Source organism: Gigantopelta aegis, unplaced genomic scaffold (assembly GCF_016097555.1).
Source record: "Gigantopelta aegis isolate Gae_Host unplaced genomic scaffold, Gae_host_genome ctg2970_pilon_pilon, whole genome shotgun sequence".
Classification (NCBI taxonomy): domain Eukaryota; kingdom Metazoa; phylum Mollusca; class Gastropoda; order Neomphalida; family Peltospiridae; genus Gigantopelta; species Gigantopelta aegis.
In genome coordinates this window covers 28,026-53,254 of record NW_024533121.1, presented here as the reverse complement: position 1 = coordinate 53,254, position 25,229 = coordinate 28,026, and the positions used below count along the sequence as shown (strand labels likewise).

Genomic DNA, 25,229 nt, shown 5'->3' with positions numbered 1-25,229 from the left:
TCTAGATCTGCAAAGTCCATTGTTTCTCTAGTGTTGTTACTATGGTTACTTAATAAAGTGACAATGAATAATTATTATCAAAAATAGTTAATTACTTTAGACAAATACAAAGATAAGTTGGCAACAATAATTCTGACTAAATTATTTTTAACAGTACTAAGGTTTATCACCAGTGTGTATACAAAGATGACTTTGAAGATTACCATTCTGACTAAATCCTTTTCCACAGTACTGACATTGGTAAGGTTTATCACCAGTGTGTATACGAATATGTCTTTTGAGATTGCTATTACAACTAAATGCTTTTCCACAGTACTGACATTGGTAAGGTTTATCACCAGTGTGTATACAAAGATGAGTTTGGAGATGACCATTATGACTAAATCCTTTTCCAAGTACTGACATTGGTGAGGTTTATTACCAGTGTGCATACGAAGATGAATTTTGAGATGACTATTCGTACTAAATCCTTTTCCACAATACTGACATTGGTAAGGTTTATTTACATTGTGTATACGAAGATGTCTTTGGAAACTATTGTTATAACTAAATCCTTTTCCACAGTACTGACATTGGTAAGGTTTATTCACCAGTGTGAATACGAAGATGAATTTTAAGATTACTGTTTTGATAAAATCCTTTTTTATTTAAGTGTGGTATCACAGTACTGACTAATTTTCACAGGGTAAGATTTACCACGAAGATGAGTTCTCAATGATGACTGACAAGAAAATTTCTTTCCACAATGATTACACATATTATCTGGATTATCAATTAGCAGTTTATCATTGGAAATGAGTTCTTTCTTATGATTTTGTTCCTTTTACATCAAGTTGCTCATGATTACGAATGTGGTCTTGTAAATTCTGATACAATTCACAAAAACTTTCTTGACATTTTTGACATGTAAAACATTGAGGATTAGCAGCAAGACAATTAGGATTATGTCGAAGATGCAAATCAAAATTACTTTCAAAACAAAACTACTTCCACAGTTTTTGCAATTATAAAGTTGACAATCATCTAAAAATAGATAATACATTTTATTTCTGTCAAAAGAATTACCTTACTTTCTTCAAAACTAGCTGTAATCCCAAGTTCTCTTGCATATTGTTCACCAAACCATACATAGAGTTCATTACCAGGATAGATATGCTTGAATGAACGATAATAGATGTTACCATGATACTGAAAAGCAATTAAATTCTGTTCATCTACATTGCGAGCACAGTTAACAAATCGTAACCAATTACTTTGATTATCTGATTGACCATCAACATAATATGACTTCTCTCCAATGCGCTTTGCCTGAATGAATTAAAATAGTTAATACTTTTTATTATTCTATTAAAGTACCTCCCACATGTAGCTAGTATCTTCTCCTTCTGTGAGCTCTTCTTTTAACACTCTCCTTCCTTCATAAGGACCAAACCTAACTCTACGAGGTATAAACTGTGTAGCAAAAACACCACCAGACCAGCATTGGCTATCTTAGAAGGTTTAACAGTTAATTCAGATGGAACAAATACAGTAGTGTACTGTAGAGATGCTTCATCATGACCACTAGAAGGATCTAGAGTTAGTAAGGGTCCATGAACAGGACAGTCACCATGATGAAATTCCTCACAGTCTCCACAAACAAGTAACAAAGGTTGTAGAAGTAACCATATTAATACTGAACTTACAGAGATATTCATCTTCATCAGATATCTTCATCTTCTCTGTATTCTTTTTGATGACTTAATCTCTTAGGATATTGTTTACTAACTGGACTTTGAGGTACATCACCACTGTATTAAGAAAAAAACATCAGCAATACTGGTATAATCTAACTTACACATCTTCAATATCAAATCCTTCAAAGTCTTTATATTCTTCATTATTATCATCTCCAAATAACTCAAAAAAATCATTAGACAACTTGCAATCAAGGCTCTCAAATGAAGGCTCTTCCCCCTTTACAGGTTTGTAATATTCTTTCTGCTGTGCTTTTTGCTGCTTCAAGACTTTTGTATGTTGGTGATCCTAACATTGATAGGGACAATCAAACATTATAGTTACATCAAATACTTACCACATGTTCTCTTATATTACACAGAGAACTTTCACTGCATTCTCAACTACTAAATTAAACACCAAAATTAATCCATTCTTAATTTACATATTTATTACCTTTTGTGACATCATTTGTTTTTTTCTTCATCACACAAGTCTCTAGAGCAGGTATCCATTCATCTCCACTATCACTGCTACTATTACTACAATTACTATATCGTCTCCTTCTTCTCCTTTTTTTTTCTAACTCTACTCTTCTTTTGGGACTTAACATCTAAGCCTACACACAACATTTATCACTTTTATTTACCTTGTAATAGTTTGTTACCTAAACTTTTCATGATTTCAATATTTTTTTTAATATCTCTAGTCTTCTCTTCTCATAGTCACAAAGTTCATGCATTACATCTGCCATTTTGAACAACTCAGACTTAGTCTAGTTGATAAACAAGATAACAGATCACTATTTCCGTTAAAAATACTAGTCCCTCCTACTAAAATTTAGTTGGTTCTTACCAAAAATAATAGCAATTATTTTTAAATTAAATACTATACTTATACTATACTTTTACCAATACTATATACTATACTTTATAACATTTTTTTAGCTTTTTTAATTTTATAGTATATACTATACTTGTTATACTATACTTTTATTTTTATTTTTATTTAAGAGAGGCAAGCATCACTAGATGATAAACATTGTATAGATATTGTGTAAGTTTTGTTGAGAGACCATCTTCAGCAGTGACAACAATCTCTATCAATGATGTAGTACCTTCAGTTAACTGAACTGTTTTACTTGTAGCATCTCCCTAGAATTAGTAAGACTTGAGAAGTCTAGCTAGAAACAATTTACACCTACTTTTATGGTATAAGAACTACTATCACTGGTTAGAGATGTTAACTTGACTTCACTTACTCCAGTAGCTACAGTGACACTTCATTCTGCTACTGTGCTCTGAAACTTTGGTACTAACCACCCTGGAACTATTTTAACTTCTCTAGATCTGCAATGTCCGTTGTTTCTTTAGTGTTGTTACTATGGTAACTGAATAAAGTGATAATGAAATAATTATTATCAAAAATAGTTAATTACTTTAGACAAATACAAAGATAAGTTGGCAACAATAATTCTGACTAAATTTTTTCAACAGTACTAAGGTTTATCACCAGTGTGTATACGAAGGTGTCTTTGAAATCACTATTCCGACTACTAAATCCTTTTCCACAGTACTGACATTGGTAAGGTTTATTACTAGTGTGTATACGAATATGTTTTTTGAGATTGCTATTACAACTAAATGCTTTTCCACAGTACTGACATTGGTAAGGTTATCATCAGTGTGTATACAAAGATGATTTTGGAGTCTACAGCTTTCATTAAATCCTTTTCCACAGTGCTGACATTGGTAAGGTTTATCACCAGTATGTATACGAAGATGAATTTGGAGACTACCTTTCTGGCTAAATCCTTTTCCACAGTACTGACATTGGTAAGGTTTAAAACACCAGTGTGTATACAAAAATAGTTTGGAGTTTACAGCTTTGATTAAATCCTTTTCCACAGTACTGATCATGACATTGGTAAGGATTATCACCAGTGTGTATATGAAGATGAGTCCTCAATGACGACTGACAAAAAAACTTCTTTCCACAATAATCACACATATTATCTGCATTCCCAACTAGCAGTTCATCATTGGAAATGAGTTCTTTCTTATGATTCCTTGCTTTTACATCAAGTTGCTCATGTTTACGAATGTGGTCTTGTAACTGATGCAATTCACAAAAAAACTTTATTGACATTTTTGACAAGTAAAACATTGAGGATTAGCAGCAAGACAATTAGGATTATGTCGAAGATGCAAATCAAAATTACCTTTCAAAACAAACTACTTCCACAGTTTTTGCAATTATAAAGTTGACAATCATCTAAAAATAGATAATACATTTTTATTTCTGTCAAAAGAATTACCTTACTTTCTTCAAAACTAGCTGTAATCCCAAGTTCTCTTGCATATTGTTCACCATACCATACATAGAGTTCACTACCAGGATAGATATGCTTGAATGAGCGATAATAGATATTACCATGATACTGAAAAGCTATTAAATTCTGTTCATCTACATTGCGAGCACAGTTAACAAATCGTAACCAATTACTTTGATTATCTGATTGACCATCAATATAATATGACCTCTCTCCAACATGCTTCACCTGAATAAATTAAAATAATAATACTTTTTTAATTATTTTAGTACAGTACCTCCCACATGTAGCTAGTATCTTCTCCTTCAGTGAGCTCTTCTTCCTTCATAAGACCAAACCTGACTCCACGAGGTATAAATTGTGTAGCAAAAATACCCAGGCCAGCATTGGCTATCTTAGAAGGTTTACAGTTAATTCAGATGGAACAAACAAGGTAGTGTATTGTAAAGATGCTTCATCATGACCACTAGAAGGATCTAGAGTTAGTAAGGGTCCATGAACAGGACAGTCACCAAATTCCTCAAAATCCTCACAAACTAGTAACAAAGGTTGTAGAAGTAACCATATTGATACTGAACTTACAGAGATATTCATCTTCATCAGAAAGTTCATCTTCTTTATATTCTTTTTTGACTTAATTTCTTAGAATATCGTTCACTATAACTGGACACATCTTCAATATCAAATCCTTCAAAGTCTTCATATTCTTCATTATTATCATCTCCAAATAACTCAAAAAAACTTGTAAGACAATTTTATTATATATATCACTGTAATCATCCTATATCAAAAAGGTATAATATCAAGATAACAAATCATGGACTATTAATGTACTAACCTGTTTGAATTTATGTAATAATTCTGGTACTCCTACTAATATTAGAAGATTGCCATTAAGCCCACCACTGTTAACTGCATGAAGGACTAGAGTTTACATTCAACTGTATAAATGGCTATACACTACAATGAGAATAATCTATATCTTGTCTATCATCTGGACAATGGAGTAAATCTGTTCCCTTATGTGTACCTGATAGAAGTGACCCAGGTATACCAGATAATGGATCACGTAGTCCTGTTCATGCTTGTTATATTAATGGTACTACAGTAATTTTTCTGTATAGTGCTGACTACAAACTAAATGATGTATTCAGTATAATTTGTTTATTAGGACAATGGAGTGAATATGTGCCACACTGTATAAGTGAGTTACATATAAATTTATTTGTTCATACATTATGTGACTTGATGATGTTCTGGTGTCGATTATTAATTTGAAAGTGCTGATAAGTAATAATTTTTTATTTAGAATAACAAATAATTAATATTTCCTAGTTTGGTCAATGGTCATCACATGTCACTTGTTTGTTGTTATACTTGATACAAAAAACTTTATTGACTTTTTCATAATATACAACAGGTTCTATATCAACTAACCAGTCTGATAATACAAATACTGAAACTGTTATACACTCTTCTACACCTGCACCATCAGGTCAACCTAATGATAAAGACACTAACAATAAAGGAAAAATAATAGGGGTTACTGTGGGTGTTGTCTCTTATTTTTGTAATACTTATTATGACCATAATAATATTGGTTACACTTTTCGTTTGGAGATCACATCATTGTACAGACAAAATGACAGTAAATACTCAAAATAATGGTGAGCAAATGTTTGCTATAACAAATCCTATAAGAGATACTTCGTTAACATTTGTCTAAAAACTTCAATATTCTAATATCATTATTATTTAGATGATACTCTTGCATTTAAAGTGAATATGTGTAATTTACTTTAAAAAACTATTTTAGATTTATTTAAAAATATCAATAATTAGTATGTTAATTATTGCTATAGTGATACATATGCATGTTGCTGTTATGTAATTGTTGTTATGGTAAATGTTACCATAGTAATATTTGCTATAATAATGCCATTACTAAAAATTTTTAGCAGTCCATCCTTTTAGTGTTTATCTCAGACTTATATGATTTAGCTACTCCATGCATTTCTATGGAAAGTACACCATATGAAGTACCTGTCCAGACATTATGCAACTAAATAACATCCAAGTCACATCCTGGAAATTTGAATGAAGATGATGTTTATACAGCTTTAGAAGACATAGAATCTAATAAAAAGGGATTATATTAATGAGAGTATAGCTATAATGTTATTTGAAAAAGAGCAGCTATACTTCACTCTGGATCATATATGAGTAGTGGATTTTTTGTTACACTCTCTTGTTATTACAAGTGCACTATTAATTTAATTTATTTATATAGTTTGTCAAAAAGTATCTTTAATTTAATAGTTGTCTTATTGTACAATGTCAATGTTCTATAGCCTGGATATAGAACTATTGATCAAGGTGGTATTAGCCAACTTCACTTTGAACAAGTAAATATGACTATACTGACTATGATAACAAATAGCACACAAAATATAACATATTACAATGTTAATAATTATATCAATATAGACTAGACATGGGACTGATAGCAATCAAGATGGTCTTAATCACCCATATACTTTACTTTGGATTATTTAAAAACTATACTATATAGTTATGATAGTTTAAATCACAAACATTACACTTTAAATCTCTAGACTGGATATAGTGGAATGGTCTCCTTATTAACAAGATGTTGAAGTTCAACCAGAAACATATATAATTTTTGTTTTGTATTAGAATGTATGAATTGTAAGTTGTCACAAGTCCTTTTCTCATGACACATTGATCAATGTTCAAGTAGTTATTGACATTTTAAGAAGTAATTCTGTTTAGTATTGTGCTCTATGATTAAAGCCAATCAATGATGAGTCATAATGCTAATATGTGACTCTTATTTAACCTGATATCATTTCAATTGTGTCCATTGAAAGTCTTCTACAAAGACAAGGTTTTGGTTTTATTGGTAATTTTATACTTGATTATTTATTACTATATTTTTTTGTTATCTATATTCATCTATTCATATTTATTATCTATAAATTCTATACCAACTATGTTATTATTATTATTATTATCATTCTTAATTTTATTAATATATGTACGCCCACGGTATTGGGTGTGGTTTCAATAACCGGACTAATAGTTTGAATTACGTGTCCGGTTACAGGACCTATAGGCACTGCCTAATTAATTTTCAGTTAAAAATTAAGAGGTTTAATCAGCATCTGTTGAAATTGTAAGTTGTAATAGTTTTGCTCTCTTACGAGCTAAATATCTTTTTTTAGAAGACATAGCAGTATCTTCATTTTGTTTTTTTTAGCAAACAAACATCATCTTTTTTCTTCTTGACTCTCCTCAACTACACTGACTACATTTTCAGGAAGATTATCACTATGATCCTCCATGAGTTGTTTGTCATCATGTTCAGGTGATAAATCTGATGACAGTTCTCTAATTCTTCATTATCTACTACATTATCTATCATTTTGAATGTCATCCTCTACATCTTGAGATAATTCTATTGTCTTTATACTTTGTCCTCTTTTGTTTTTACTTTTATTTCAGTTTGTTAAGAAAGGCAAGAATCATTAAGTGATAAACATTGTATAGATATTGTGTAAGTTTTAGTTGAGTGACCATCTTCAACAGTGACAACACATCTCTATCATTGATGTAGTACCTTCAGTTAACTGAACTGTTTTACTTGTAGCATCTCCTAGAATTAGTAAGTCTTGAAAGTCTAGCTAGAAACAATTTACACCTACTTTAATGGTATAAGAACTACTATCACTGGTTAGAGATGTTAACTTTATTTCACTCCTACACTAGCTACAGTGACAGTTCATTTTGTTACTGTGCTCTGAAACTTTGGGACTAACCATCCTGGAACTATTTTAACTTCTCTAGATCTGCAATATCCGTTGTTTCTCTAGTGTTGTTACTATGGTAACTTAATAAAGTGACAATGAATAATTATTATCAAAAATAGTTAATTATTTTAGACAAATACAAAGATAAGTTGCAACAATAATTCTGACTAAAATATTTTTAACAGTATTAAGGTTTATCACCAGTGTGTATACAAAGATGTCTTGGAGATCACTATTCTGACTAAATCCTTTTCCACAGTACTGACATTGGTAAGGTTAATCACCAGTGTGTATTCGAAGATGACTTTGAAGAATACCATTCTGATTAAATCCTTTTCCACAGTACTGACATTGTAAGGTTTATCACCAGTGTGTATACGAAAATGTCTTTTGAGATTGCTATTACAACTAAATGCTTTTCCACAGTACTGACAACGGTAAGGTTTATCACCAGTGTGTATACGAATATGTCTTCGGAGATCACTATTCGTACTAAATCTTTTTTCACAGTACTGACATTGGTAAGGTTTATCACCAGTGTGTATACGAAGATGAGTTTGGAGATTACAATTATGACTAAATCCTACTCCACAGAACTGACATTTGTGAGGTTTATTACCAGTGTGCATACGAAGATGAATTTTGAGATGACTATTCGTACTAAATCCTTTTCCACAATACTGACATTGGTAAGGTTTATTTAAAACAGTGTGTATACGAAGATGACTTTGGAAACTATTGTTATAACTAAATCCTTTTCCACAGTACTGACATTGGTAAGGTTTATCACCAGGTGTGAATACGAAGATGATTTTTCCTAAGATTACTTGTTTTGATAAAATCCTTTTTCCACAGTACTGACATTGGTAAGATTTACCACGAAGATGAGTTCTCAATGATGACTGACAAGAAAATTTCTTTCCACAATGATCACACACGTTATCTGGATTATCAATTAGCAGTTTATCATTGGAAACTAGTTCTTTCTTATGATTTTGTTCCTTTTATATCAAGTTGCTCATGTTTACGAATGTGGTCTTGTAACTGATACAATTCACAAAAACTTTCTTGACAATTTTGACAAGTAAAACATCGAGGATTAGCAGCAAGACAATTAGGATTATGTCGAAGATCTGAAGTTTTAGTAAGTAAGGGTCCATGAACAGGACAGTCACCATGAATGAAATTCTCACAGTCCATCACAAACTAGTAACAAAGTTGTAGAAGTAACCATATTGATACTGAACTTACAGAGATATTCATCTTCATCAGAAGGTTCATCTTCTCTGTTTCTTTTTGATGACTTAATCTCTTAGGATATCGTTCACTAACTGGAACCGAGTACATCACCACTGTATTAAGAAAAACAAACATCAATACTGATATAATCTAACTTACCATCTTCAATATCAAATCCTTCAAAAGTCTTTATATTCTTCATTATCATCATCTCCAAATAACTCAAAAAAAATCATTAGACAACTTGCAATCAAGGCTCTCAAATGAAGGCTCCTCCCCTTTACAGGTTTGTAATATTTCTTTCCGCTGTGCTTTTTGCTGCTTCAAGACTTCTTACATGTTGGTGACTAACATTGATAGGGACAGTCAAACATTACATTTACATCAAATACTTACCACATGTTCTGTTATATTACAAAGAAAACCTTTCACTGCATTCTCAACTACTAAAATTAACACCAAAATTAATCCATTCTTAATTTACATATTTATTACCTTTTGTGACATCATTTGTTTTTTTTCTTCATCACACAAGTCTCTATAGCAGGTGTCCCCGATTCATCTCCACTATCACTGCTACTATTACTACAATTACTATATCCTCTCCTTCTTCTCCTTTTTTTCCAGCTCTACTCTTCTTTTAGGACTTAACATCTAAACCTACACACAATATTTATCACTTTTATTTACCTTGTAATAGTTTTTACCTAAACTTTTCATGATTTCAATATTTTTTTTAATATTCTAGTCTTCTCTTCTCATAGTCACATAATTCTTGCATTACATCTGCCATTTTTGAACAACTCAGACTTACTCTAGTTGATGAAACAAGATAAAAGATCACTATTTCCGTTAAAAATACTAGTCCCTCCTACTAAAATTTGATTGGTTCTACCAAAAATAATAATTATTTTTAAATTAAATACTTATACTTTTTACCTATACTATATACTATAATTTATAACATTTTTTTTACTTTTTTTTATTTTTTAGTCTATACTATACTTGTTATACTACTTTTACTTTTATTTTTATTTAAGAGAGGCAAGCATCACTAGATGATCAAACATTGTATAGATATTGTGTAAGTTTTTAGTTGAGTGACCATCTTCAGCAGTGACAACAATCTCTATCATTGATGTAGTACCTTCAGTTAACTGAACTGTTTTACTTGTAGCATCTCCCTAGAATAGTAAGACTTGAAAGTCTAGCTAGAAACAATTTACACCTACTTTAATGGTTATAAGAACTACTATCACTGGTTAGAGATGTTAACTTCACTTCACTCCTACACTAGCTACAGTGCAGTTCATTCTGTTACTGTACTCTGAAACTTTGGGACTAACCACCCTGGAACTACTTTAACTTCTCTAGATCTGCAAAGTCCATTTGTTTCTCTAGTGTTGTTACTATGGTTTACTTAATAAAGTGACAATGAATATTATTATCAAAAATAGTTAATTACTTTAGACAAATACAAAGATAAGTTGGCAACAATAATTCTGACTAAATTATTTTAAAGTACTAACTTTTCACCACCATGTGTATACAAAGATGTCTTTGGAGATCACTATTCGTACTACATCCTTTTCCACAGTACTGACATTGGTGTTTATCACCAGTGTGTATACGAAAATGTCTTTTGAGATTGCCATTACAGCCAAATGCTTTTTTCACAGTACTGACATTGGTAAGGTTTTATCACAGTGTGTATTCGAAGATGACTTTGAAGATTACCATTCTGACTAAATCCTATTCCACAGTACTGACATTTGGTGAGGTTTATTACCAGTGTGTATATGAAAATGTCTTTGAGATTGCTATACAACTAAATGCTTTTCCACAGTACTGACATTGGTAAGGTTTTATCACCAGTGTGTATACGAATATGGCTTATGGATATAACTATTCTTACTAAATCCTTTTTCCACAGTACAGACATTGGTAAGGTTTATCACCAGTGTGTGTACAAAGAGAGTTGGAAGATGCATTACAGCTAAATGCTTTTTTCACAGTACTGACATTGGTAAGGTTTTATCACTAGTGTGTATACGAAGATGACTTTGAAGATTACCATTCTGACTAAATCCTATTCCACAGTACTGACATTGGTAAGGTTTATTACCTGTGTGTATACGAAAATGTCTTTTGAGATTGCTTTTTACAACTAAACGCTTTTCCACATACTGACATTGCTATACTTTTACCTACACTATATACTACACTTTATAACATTTATTTTACTTTTTTTATTTTTTAGTATATACTATACTTGTTATACTATACTTTTCTTTTTATTTTTTATTTAAGAGAGGCAAGCATCACTAGATGATAAAACATTGTATAGATATTGTGTAAGTTTAGTTGAGTGACCATCTTCAGCAGTGGGACAACAATCTCTATCATTGATGTAGTACCTTCAGTTAACTGAACTGTTTACTTGTAGCATCTCCCCTAGAATTGGTAAGTCTTGAAATGTCTAGCTAGAAACAATTTACACCTACTTTAATTATATAAGAACTGCTATCACTGGTTAGAGATGTTAACTTGACTTCACTTACTCCTGTAGCTACAGTGATCACCTTCATTCTGTTTACTGTGCTCTAAAACTTTGGTACTAACCACTCTGGAACTATTGTAACTTCTCTACATCTGCAATGTCCGTTGTTTCTCTAGTGTTGTTACTATGGTGACTTATAATGAATAATTATTATCAAAAATAGTTAAGTACTTTAGAAAAATACATAGCAACAATAATTCTGACTAAATTCTTTTCAAACCGTACTAAGGTTTATACCCAGTGTGTATATGAAGATGTCTTTGGAAATCACTATTCGTACTAAATCCTTTTCCACAATACTGACATTGGTGAGGTTTATCACCAGTGTGTATACGAACATGTTTTTTGAGATTGCTATTACAACTAAATGCTTTTCCACAGTACTGACATTGGTAAGGTTTATCACCAGTGTGTATTCGAAGATGACTTTGAAGATTACTATTCTGACTAAATCCTTTTCCACAATACTGACATTGGTAAGGTTTATCACCAGTGTGTATACGAATATGTTTTTTGAGGTTGCCATTACAACTAAATGCTTTTCCACAGTACTGACATTGGTAAGGTTTATCACCAGTGTGTACGAATAGTCTTCGGAGATCACTATTCGTACTAAATCCTTTTTCACAGTACTGACATTGGTAAGGTTTATCACCAGTATGTATACGAAGATGAATTGGAGATTACAATTACGACTAAATCCTATTCCACAGTACTGACATTGGTGAGGTTATTACCAGTGTGTATATGAAAATGTCTTTGAGATTGCTATTACACTAAATGCTTTTCCACAGTACTGACATTGGTAAGGTTTATCACAGTGTGTATACAAAGATGAGTTTGGAGACTACCATTACAACTAAATCCTATTCCACAGTATGACATTGGTAAGGTTTATTACAGTGTGTATACGAAGATGATTTTTGAGATGACTATTCGTACTAAAATCCTTTTCCACAATACTGACATTGGTAAGGTTCGTTTACAGTGTGTATATGAAGATGTCTTTGGAAACTATGTTATAACTAAATTCTTTTCCACAGTACTGACATTGTAAGGTTTATCACAGTGTGAATACGAAGATGAATTTTAAGATTACTGTTTTGATAAAATCCTTTTCCACAGTACTGACATTGGTAAGATTTACCATGAAGATGAGTTCTCAATGATGACTGACAAGAAAATTTTCTTTCCACAATGATCACACATATTATCTGGATTATCAATTAGCAGTTTATATTCATTGGAAATGAGTTCTTTCTTATGATTTGTTCCTTTTTACATCAAGTTGCTCATGTTTACGAATGTGGTCTTGTAACTGATACAATTCACAAAAAACTTTCTTGACATTTTTGACAAGTAAAACATTGAGGATTAGCAGCAAGACAATTAGGATTATGTCGAAGATGCAAATCAAAATTACCTTTCAAAACAAAACTACTTCCACAATTTTTTGCAATTATAAAGTTGACAATCATCTAAAAATAGATAAATTACATTTTATTTCTGTCAAAAGAATTACTTTACTTTCTTCAAAAGTAGCTGTAATCCCAAGTTCTCTTGCATATTGTTCACCATACCACTTTGACATAGAGTTCACTACCAGGGATAAATATGCTTGAAGAATTCTTGAACGATAATAGATGTTACCATGATATTGAAAAGCAACTAAATTCTGTTCATCTACATTGAGCGCAGTTAACAAATCGTAACCAATTACTTTGATTATCTGATGGACCATCAACTAATATGACCTCTCTCCAATGCGCTTTACCTGAATGAATTAAAATAGTTAATACTTTTTATTATTCTATACAGTACCTCCCACATGTAGCTAGTATCTTCTCCTTCAGTGAGCTCTTCTTTAACACTCTCCTTCCTTCATAAGGACATGTCAAACCTAACTCTACGAGGGTATAAACTGTGTAGCAAAAAAACACCAACACCAGCATTGGCTATCTTAGAAGGTTTAACAGTTAATTCAGATGGAACAAATACAGTAGTGTATTGTAGAGATGCTTCATCATGACCGCTAGAAGGATCTAGAGTTAGTAATGGTCCATGAACAGGACAGTCACCATGATGAAATTCCTCACAGTCATCACAAACTAGTAACAAAAGTTGTAGAAGTAACCATATTGATACTGAACTTACAGAGATATTCATCTCATCAGAAAGTTCATCTTCTCTGTATTCTTTTTGATGACTTAATCTCTTAGGATATCGTTCACTAACTGGACACTGAGGTACATCACCACTGTATTAAGAAAACATCATCAATACTGATATAATCTAACTTACACATCTTCAATATCAAATCCTTCAAAGTCTTTATATTCTTCATTATCATCACCTCCAATAACTCCAAAAAAAACTCATTAGACAACTTGCAATCAAGGCTCTCAAATGAAGGCTCCTCCCCCTTTACAGGTTTGTAATATTTCTTCCGCTGTGCTTTTTGCTGCTTCAAGACTTTTGTATGTTGGTGATCCTAACATTGATAGGGACAGTCAACCAACATTACATTTACATCAAATACTTACCACATGTTCTCTTATATTACACAGAGATTCTTTCACTACATTCTCAACTACTAAAATTAAACACCAAAATTAATCCATTCTTAATTTACATATTTATTACCTTTTGTGACATCATTTGTTTTTTTTTCTTCATCACACTAGTCTCTATAGCAGGTGTCCATTCATCTCCACTATCACTGCTACTATTACTACTATTACTATATCGTCTCCTTCTTCTCCTTTTTTTTCCAGCTCTACTCTTCTTTTGGGACTTAACATCTAAACCTACACACAATATTTATCACTTTTATTTACCTTGTAATAGTTTGTTACCTAAACTTTTCATGATTTCAATATTTTTTTTAATATTCTCTAGTCTTCTCTTCTCATAGTCACATAATTCTTGCATTACATCTGCCATTTTGAACAACTCAGACTTAGTCTAGTTGATAAAAACAAGATAACAGATCACTATTTCCGTTAAAAATACTAGTCCCTCCTACTAAAATTTTATTGGTTCTTACAAAAAATAATAATAATTATTTTTAAATTAAATACTATACTTATACTATACTTTTACCTATACTATATACTACACTTTATAACATTTTTTTTTTATTTTTTTTTATTATATACTATACTTGTTATACTATACTTTTTTTTATTTTTATTTAAGAGAGGCAAGCATCACTAGATGATAAACATTGTATAGATATTGTGTAAGTTTTTAGTTGAGAGTGACCTTCTTCAACAGTAACAACAATCTCTATCATTGATGTAGTACCTTCAGTTAACTGAACTGTTTTACTTGTAGCATCTCCCTAGAATTAGTAAGACTTGAAAAGTCTAGCTAAAATCAATTTACACCTACTTTAATTATATAATAACTGCTATAATATCACTTCTATAATATGTGTATGTGTTTAATATTTCAATTAATTTGTGTTTAATAATTTATAATAATATGATAGTCATGATATATATTCTTTTTAATATTTACTAGTCTCCTCTTTTTCATAGTCGCATAATTCTTACGTTACATCTACCATTTTGAACAACTCAGACTATAGCTAGATAAGAGACATTATAATACTTCAGTTTTACTATTGCTCTTCTTGTCAAGAATAGTTCAATAAAATTGACTTTAATTATTTTGTTAGTGACATCATTCAATTCAATTGTAATTTAATTATATTTAACAATCATTGTAACTAGTTTAACAATCATTGTGACTAACTTAACAATCATTGTGACAAACTTAACAATCATTGTGACTAACTTTCTTTGGAGAGAACCAATTTGATACGTCTAGTTGAGAGAGACAAGCATCACTGAGTGATAGAAGTCATATATAGATATATATTGTGTAAGGGAGAAAGAATATAATAAAAAATGATTAATGTGTATAATTACTGCTATATCAGCCTTTTATATTAGTTATCATTATGTTATACAGGAGGGAAGTTATAGTCACTATTGATACTAAACAGCTCAAAGAAAATCCTTGTTTGAGAATGTGAGAAAAAATATAGAAGTAGTACTGTAGAAATAAAAAAGAACAATACGGTGTCAGATATATACATGATATATTACATGTTTTTACTACATACAATTGTAACATTGTAACATTATTGTGATACATACATTATTAATATATACTATTGTTGTTTATACAATGTAGATATTACATTATAGATATTTTTTGCAAGTCCGGAAAAAAGAAAATACCTGCAAAGAAATGGGTACAGCTGGTTTGAAGTGAGGACCAATACTTAAGTTATTAAACTAGGATTACTCACCTTCTGTTTGTGTGTGTAAATATCTATATAGGCTCGTCATGCTGAGACACACGGCAATATGAAAGGGGCTCAATATAATACTCGAGTTGTCTTGATTCTTAATATTCTTGCCTTTGTTTTCGGGATATTAGTTGTCAACTATTTCATTAATTTAACAGCAGTATATATAGCCAGAGCAATCCCCTACAGGTAATATTATGATTATTATTGTTACTATTGCACTTGTTATTGTTCTTCTTGCTATACTTACTATTTTTATTCTTACTACAATACCAACTACATTTATTATACAACCACATATTCAAATTATATATTTTTTCAACAATTTTAGAGCTACATTTATGGTAACAGTAATTTTATCAATACTATTGTTCACTATCATTTTAGTTAATTAAGATTTATTTGTAGCATACAGGATATCAAGTCATTATAGAATAAGTATAGTTTTACAGATAATAATTTTTATCTGTAAAACTCATTCTCATAATTCTCATTTTCTTTACAGTTGCAATGATAACATCTACAAAAGCAACTAGACACACTGGCAATACAGTTACTATTATGATCATTATTGTACTATTCCACTTATACCCTCTGCTTTATACTTACCATTCTTATTCTTACTACAATACTAAACTAATCAACCATATATTCCAATTATACATGCTACTTACTACCAAAGTTCAAGCTACCTTTGTGGCTTTCACTGTAATTTTATTTTACTTATCAATTTTTTTATAGTGTGCAGAATATTAAGTCATTGCATAATAGGTACAGTATTGAACAATATTAATATTTTTTTTATGTGATTTGGATAAAACTTAAGTTACTACTATAGTTATAATTTTTATTATAACACAACAATAAGTAGATTTAGATAAATAGAAAAAATCAAAAAAACATTACATCACTAAATAAACAATAGACATATGTTACTACATTCTTTCACTTAGATTGTTCAGTATATGATAGTAATTAAAATGGTCAGGTGAAATATATATTTGAGTTTTTGCAAGAGAACTGATTGTTTTTCTCTCTTTCAAGTCTATAAATTTGGATCACCTCTGTACTAATAATGGAAGGTACCTATTTACTATGTCAATTTCTTTAATATTGTGATAGCTGTGTGCCAATGATAATTCTGTTTAATCGCGTTACCTCATCTGCCCTGTACTGATTAACGACAAATCCCGACATATATTCCTTGACTGCAAAAATGCATGCATAATAATATAAATGTGTTGAACAATGTACTATATAACTTACCACAAATATGTTAAATAAATAGGTCTGTTTATTATGGTATTGTGTCATTATTAGTGAGCTTAATTATATCAGTACATACTATAAGGTCGGTGCAAAGCTGAGGGCTAGATATCTTATTGGATGCTTCATGACAATGTAGTTGCTTAATAAATAGCAACAGGACTTGTCTAGTTAGGAGATATAACATTATATACAAGTGTGGCATTAGATAGAAGCTTTGTACCACTTGTACTGTTTCTAAAAGCAGATGTCCACTAATATCCAATTTATAAATACATTGACACAACTGTTGCAAACTAGACTTCACATGAGTAAAAAAATACTATATAAAAACTTCTTCAACAAATATTACAGATTTAAAGTAACATCTCTTACGCACAAGTCTAATTTCAAATTATTTAGACTAATACGGTATTGCTAGCTATCCAGCCATTTTCCATTGGAAGCACGTGTATCAAGTGTCCTAGGATCTGTTGTTTTGAGGACTCGAGAAAATGGCTGTAGTCCCACTGTTTTCCAGTGTTTTTTTCCAACGAGTTTTTTCACGTATGACTTAATTATCTGTTATTCCATGATGGGCCTTTCTACTGGAATCATACAAAGCTTCTCCAAAGACATGGGTAGTTAATTATCAAAAGGCACCTTCGCTGCTTAAGACACGAGTTTGGAGTCAGTGCATTGGCAGAGGAGGCAGATATTCTGTCTATTTGTTCTTCTTCTATTACAGTAAATTTAGTCTGATGTTGCAGCTCATTCCTCTGTTTTTAGTGAAGGGGTAGCAAATGCCAGACTAGGGAAACTTTTTGGGGATGGTTAATATGTTTGTGTGTGTAAAAGTAACTGATTAATGTAGACTGGTAACTTATATAATTACTAGTGGGAAATATATATATATTCTACTATAGGAAGAGCTATGGCTCAGTTTCACTTTTAGGATACAGAGTATGTTGAATAGGCTCAAAATAACACATCAAATGAGTGTTAGACGGTTAGTTGATGTTAATTTCTGATTCTCTGTTTCATAACACTTATTATTATCTCTTGATCGAGCACGTTTGCAGATTGAAGCGTAGAGTTTATAGGAGCAAGGTAATTTGTATACTTGATTGATGTTGATGTCTTGAAAAATAATAATTATTGTTACTTTAAGAGCCCCAATTTTATCTGACATTGTTACAGCTATGACAAGCTAAAACCATTAATTTTGGAATCACCATTCATGGTTGTATTGACAGGTAATTTGTTATCCTAAATCTTCACTACATATAACCTTAATTAATTTATAGATATTTCCTAGTCTTCTAATAATGATCCACAAATTGTCACACAAACTATTTTGATGCTATATTTGAATGTTTAAATGTTAAGTTTGTTTGTGAATTACTCTTAAATTTATTGTAATTTTTACCAGGTCTTCCATAGTTGCATTTTACACACTGATCGTGGTTAACAGAAAATAATATTATATATTTTCTTCATCCATCTTTACGTAGCAATCACACTGTTCACATTTGCTGGGGAATGAGTTTTAGGTATGGAAGGTCAAGCTAATCAGGTTTGTATTTTTTTTTATTAAATGTTATAGTGTTATTTTAATATACCACAGAGGATAGAGCATGGTGGTCATATTTGCGTACTCGATTAACTGACTGGTGGATCACATTCTTTAAAGTAAGTTAAAAAATCTTACTGTAATGCTGTAATTTTAACAGGATTTAATTCTCATCTGGTTGTGTAGATGACTCATTAGATCAGCACATGTAAGTATTTAACATTTTCTGTTCTCATATACCGAAATAGGGAAAACTCCACACTATTGGTTTATTGATACACATTTCAATCTACTGTTTGACATCAATATTCTATTTATAGGCTACCTGTCCAAGTGCTATCAATTTAATGTAGATATTGCTTTTTTGTAGTGAAGCAGTTAGATTTTGTTTTATTCTAGTCATCAAATTGAGTCGAAAAATCTTGTCATGAGTGGAATCATCACAACTACGTCCAAGTAAAAGAGCTGAACCCCTGGAGGTATTCCAGATATTATTTTTCCTACCAGAGCAGTCAGGTAAGTATGGATTCATGATGACATATCTGTGTTTACAATGAAAACTTAAATTTAGGTACTATTGATTTATAAGTGAAACATTGATAAAGACCTCTTTGAGTATGCTAAATCTACATATGGGCCTGCCTCTTAAGATATGCAGTACAGAATTGAAGAGTATGCATATTGTCTTAGGAGGAATGTTCACTTCAGTAACCTAGAAATGTATTGGATGCAATGTATCTCTTAATTTTATTGCTTGTTGACATGGAGGACTACTAGACTGCAACTAATTCATAACACAACTAATGTATATTCATATCTCAATATTCAGTTGATTTTAATACAGTTTTCATAAAGGCCATATCTTCCATGAAATCACATTCCCCAAGAGATTATCACACAGTGGACAGTCGTAATTGGATTAGCATAGCATACAACACCACTGTCTTGTAGGTGACACATTGTATCAGGAACTGGAGCTAGGAATGATCTGCCACATAAATTTCACAAAGTTTCCTGAGGTACTGTTTTTCCTATACACAGATTTAATTAACATAGTTAACAGTAAAGAAATCTTACTTTCCACATAATTTAAGTAAAGGAGGAGGAGTCCTCCTCACCAGTAACTAGTATCTTCATCTGCTATTAAGGAAAACATTTTTTTTCCTTCTTAGTCAAATATAGTTACTGTACAGTCCACAAACCAACTTCAACGATTGCAAGGACTGTGATTCGTCCTACAAAGGATCACTACTTGACATTGTCCATTGTGCAACCCGACATTCCTGTGCTTATTTTGGACCCAGTTGCACACCCTTGTGTGTACCATACCAGCCATTATTCTTGCCATAAGTGTGAGTATATTTTGTAAATAAGATATTATTATTGTAAAGACAACTTTGTGTGTGTAATGTATCTATATAGGCTTTCGTCACGGAGACAAATGGTGATGTGCAAGGGCTCAATCTAAAGCTCATGTTGCCTGGATCCTTAATATTGTTTCCTTTGTAGTTGGGATGATAGTTGTCAACATTTTTGCAATGATGACAGCAGTACAAATAGCAGCTACGTCTAGACGCAACAGCTATTACAGGTACTACTATGACTATTCTTGTTACTATTCCACGCATAACAGTTCTGATTTTATACTGTTGTTATGCTTATATTGGTATTCTTACTATAATACCAACTACATTTATTATACAACCACTTATTCTAATTATACATGCTACTAACAAACTTAGAGCTACCTTTTGTGGCTTTCACTGTAATTTTATTAATACTTTTGTTCACTATCATTTTTATTTAAATTATGATTTATTTGTAGCATACAGATATTGAATCATTCCAGAATAAGCATACTGTTGGTAATAATAGTTTATTTTGCATTGTCATTTTCTTTACAGTTGTAAACAATAACATCAATAATAGCTAGCTACATCTAGACACATTGGCTATTACAGTTACTTACAGTTACTACTATGGTTATTATTTTTATTCCACTCGTATCTGTTATGCTTACTATTCTTATTCTTAACTACAATATCAACTACATTTATTATAAAAACTTTTATTCAAATTATAGATGCTACTAACAACTTAGGGCTACCTTTTGTGGCTTTCACTATAATTTTATTAATACTTTTGTTCACTACTATCATTTTTACTTAACAAAGTCTTTTTGTAGTGTACTAGATATTAAAATCATTAAAATATAAGTATAATATTGAAAAATAGTCATATTTTATGTATGTGATACAGATAAAACTTGAGTTACTACTGTAATAATGTGGTTATAATTTTTATTCTAAATACAACAACTATAGATTTACATATATAGATAAAATATCATAATGCACAATACATAATCACTAATAAACAGTGTATATATATATATATATAATTATATATATATATATACTACACTCTTCAACCTTTAGCTTTTTAGTATGTAATGGTGATTCAAACAATCATGTGAATTGGGGCATATTCAGAACAACACTCAGTTGAGTATTCCCCATGTGAGGTTGGCTTCTGATTGAAGGTTCTGTCTAGAAAATATGGTCAAAATAACAGTGAGTTTCAACATCATTAGACAATTTTATAAGATAATATAAAGGACCAGTTGATCAGATAGTTTCCCCACTAAACCAATTAGGATTAGATGATGTGAAATTTCAGCCAAAATTTTATCTCCAAATGTTATCAATGTTTTTGTTTTTATCATGGTTTTTCCTTTGTTTCATTTAAGATCTTTTTTACCCTTTCACTAATGTCAGGAAATCCAAACAAGATCTAGGACATCAAATTAGTCAATTATTCTGCTGGCAAAACACCAATGGTTGTATGTGCCATAATCTAGTGCTTAAAGAAAAAATTAGAGAGCTTGTCTTGAATGATATTTCCTTTAATACACTTTAGTCGTTGTTTAACAGTTTTTATTGCCCTTTCTACTAACTCATTTGAAGAGGGATAATAATGGTACTTTAGTCCACATGTTTGATACCATTTACTTTCTAAAATTGTTAATACTCTTGACTGATGAATGAAGGCCAAATAGCATTATCCATCATAAACTTTGCCAGGTAGTCCATGAGTTAAAAATATGATCTAAAGTTCCTCAATGGTTTTGGCTTATGCTATTGACTGAATAATGTAGACTTAATCGACTAGTAAAAAAAAAAAAGCACCTCATAAGTGGTCCTATTTCTTGCAATTGACTCCAGGCAAAGTAGGCCACTCTCAGGAAGTTAGTTACATGACATATAACACAGGAATGATATAATTTTTTTTAAAAAAATCACAAATCTGTACTTTATCTTTTAACCAACTAATTTGTAGTTTAACACAGTTTGTAATAGTAGAACAACCAATTTTTATAGAAGTTTATTTACACAAACTCTAGATTAAATTACATAGAAATTTATGATGAAAATTACAATTTGGTTGTTAATACAATTGATAATGTTTAATCGATATAATCTGTATATATATATATATATATATATATATATATATATATATATATATATATATATATAAAGTAACATTCATAGAATGAGTAGATAAAACTGCTATAAATGTCAACTATTTTGTAGATCATGAAAAACAACATTATAATATCAATGTAGAACTGAAAGATTGATTTATAGAATACATGTGAATTGGTTTGCACCATTGTTAAAACAACACAAAAAAACTGCTTTGTATGCATACAGTTATCATGAATAGTTGTAGATATATAGAACTAATTATATTTGCAAAACTGTTTTTTTGAGGTAAATTAACAGTGGTCTCTTTACATAAATGAGGTCACAATTGTTTGCTAAAAAGTGGTGTTTATCAAATAAATGTTTTTGTATACATGCAATTAATGCAATAATTCTGACATAAAGTAAATGTATGCATATAAAACTGTCTTTGAGGTGTATTAACAGTAGACACTTTTCACAAATCAGGTCACAAATTGTTTGCCAGAAGTGGTCCTCGTCCAAAAACGGTTTTACATAAATACAGTTACCATAAATAGTTTGTGTATATATAGTAACAGTATGCATACAAAACTATTTTGAAGAGCATTAACAGTGGTCTTTTTTCACAACACCATGTCACAGATTGTTTGCCTGAAGTGTTCCTTATCACAAATTAGGTCATATGTGTAGGTTCCACGAAAAAGTATATCGCCAAAAAAAGGGACATTCACTTCCTACCAGTGAACAATGCCGTAATAATTGCTACATAATTCATTATTAGGAACATTGTTCATTTATTGTATTGTATACTTGAATAAATATAATGATTAATAATGAAATCTAGAAACCAAAAACAGTTTTAAAAAAATTATCAAATTCGAATTTTTTTTGACTCTGTATATACATTGTCATAATGTTACTGGTGATAAGTTCCCTGATTGCATAGATTACTTACTGATCTTTGATGTATTGAAGTAAATGCAAGAATTACTATTTCAATATACAATATTAGGCGGTGTATTTCCGGTAATTAAATGATATAAAGATTCCGCTTTCGATACTATTGCACTCTAGCAAATTTCTCACGCGCAATAGTAGAAGTGTCTTCACAGAACTGACTGATTATTCTCTGGGCTATTTAATCTGTACTTACGGATACATAATGGAAGGGCACTTATTTGCTATGTACTATTTCTTTGATTTTCTTAAGTGTGTAAATGAAAAACCGACTTTCGTGTTTTTGTACATAAATAAACGCATAGTGGAACCATTATTGACCCCTACACCGCAAATGTTGTAAGCACTCATCGGCTGAAAGTCAATGCTTTACTAAACAAACGTGTATGTAAATATGTAGAAAAATGTAGAGTTTATGTTATATATTATATAATGTACTATAAATATGCTATATCGGTCACGAAGTGTGTACTATATAATTATGATAATGTTGGTCATCATAAGGTATGCGTAATTGTATTGGGCACACACTACTGAGGCAAAGCTGAGGGGTAGATATCTTGAACTGCATAGCATATACCCCACAACCTATTCCAAATGCACCTGTAACAGTATATAAAATGTGTCATTAGATAAAATATGTGTACCACAGCAGTTCTCAAATGACTGCATATATCTAAATGTCAAAATAGCATTGATACAATTGTAGACAACAAGATGGTCTCTGGAGTAAAAAATATTATACCTTTAAAATTTTTAACTAGGTATTACAATTTTAAATAACATCATTTTTCTTTCTAATTTTATATGTAGTGCCAAGAAATCCAAAACGGGTAAAGATATAGTTTGCACAAGATCATTACACTGCCACCAACATTTAAAATTGCTATTTACAGTTCATTACAATTTAATATAATATCATGTACATAACATAACTATATGATTATGCAGCAAGGGTATCTCCCTCTACAAGAACAGAGATCACAATACTTCAGAGCAGGATTTCTCATCACAAGAAGAACACACTCCTCAGGAGGGATACAAAGTATGCACATAATAATATTTGTGAGTCTCATGACATTCCTTACTTATAAACAGATGCTCCTCCTCCTTATTATCCACCTGTTCAACAGCAGCCATGTCTTCCTGATGCTCAGGCTGTTCCTGTCATACAGCAACAACTGTAAGTTAATAATATATCAAAGAAGACAAGATCATTTTTTTCTTAGTCGAATATAATTGTTGTGCAGTCACAACCTACTGTAGTAGTTGCAAGGACTGTGCTTCGTCATTCAAGCGATCACTACTTGCCCACTGTCTATTGTGCTAACATTCATATCTGTTTCTTTCTTGGGAATTGCTTCTCCCTTTTTGTATATATACCCAGCTATTGTATTTGCCATAAGTTTGGGCCAGTTTTGTAACTAAGATATACTTATTATAAAGCCATAACATGTGTGTGTGTAATTATATATAGGCTCATCATGCTAAAATACGTGGTGATCTACAAGAGGCTCAATCTAAAGCTCGGTTGGGCTTTGATCCTCCTTAATATTATTTCTATTATGTTTGGAGTGGTAGTTGTCCATCATTGTTATGGTTGCAAGTGTGTAAGTGTGCCAATAGCAGTTACAGCTGGAGACACTGGGCTATTACAGTTATTACTACAGTTATTATTGTTACTATTCCACTCGTTACCGTTCTGCTTTTTTACACTTATTATACTTATACTGATTATTCTTATACTTACCCTATGCTCACTACAGATATTATATAACCACTACTTCTAACTATACATGCTACAATGAACTTAGAGCTATCTTTTGTTGGTAACATTACAATTTTATTAATACTTTTGTTCACTATCATTTATAATTAATCAAGCTTTGTTTGTAGTGTACATGTTACTAAATCTTTACAAATCAGTATACTATTGAATAGATTAATATTCTTTTATATATATCTATACATAAAAACTTGAGTGTC

At 31.0% G+C, this 25,229-nt stretch overlaps 1 protein-coding gene across 1 annotated transcript; it reads right to left on the bottom strand.

The window, feature by feature from the left end:
* Nucleotides 1–203: 203 nt before the first annotated feature.
* On the bottom strand, nt 204–24,407 carry LOC121391793 (zinc finger protein 354C-like; the record flags this gene model as incomplete). The annotated part of the gene is made up of 5 exons (XM_041523294.1): nt 204–274; nt 1,838–2,025; nt 8,145–8,558; nt 9,130–9,230; nt 24,332–24,407. Coding segments are annotated over 5 exons (850 nt in total), but the record flags the coding sequence as incomplete, so codon positions are not given.
* Nucleotides 24,408–25,229: the final 822 nt, after the last annotated feature.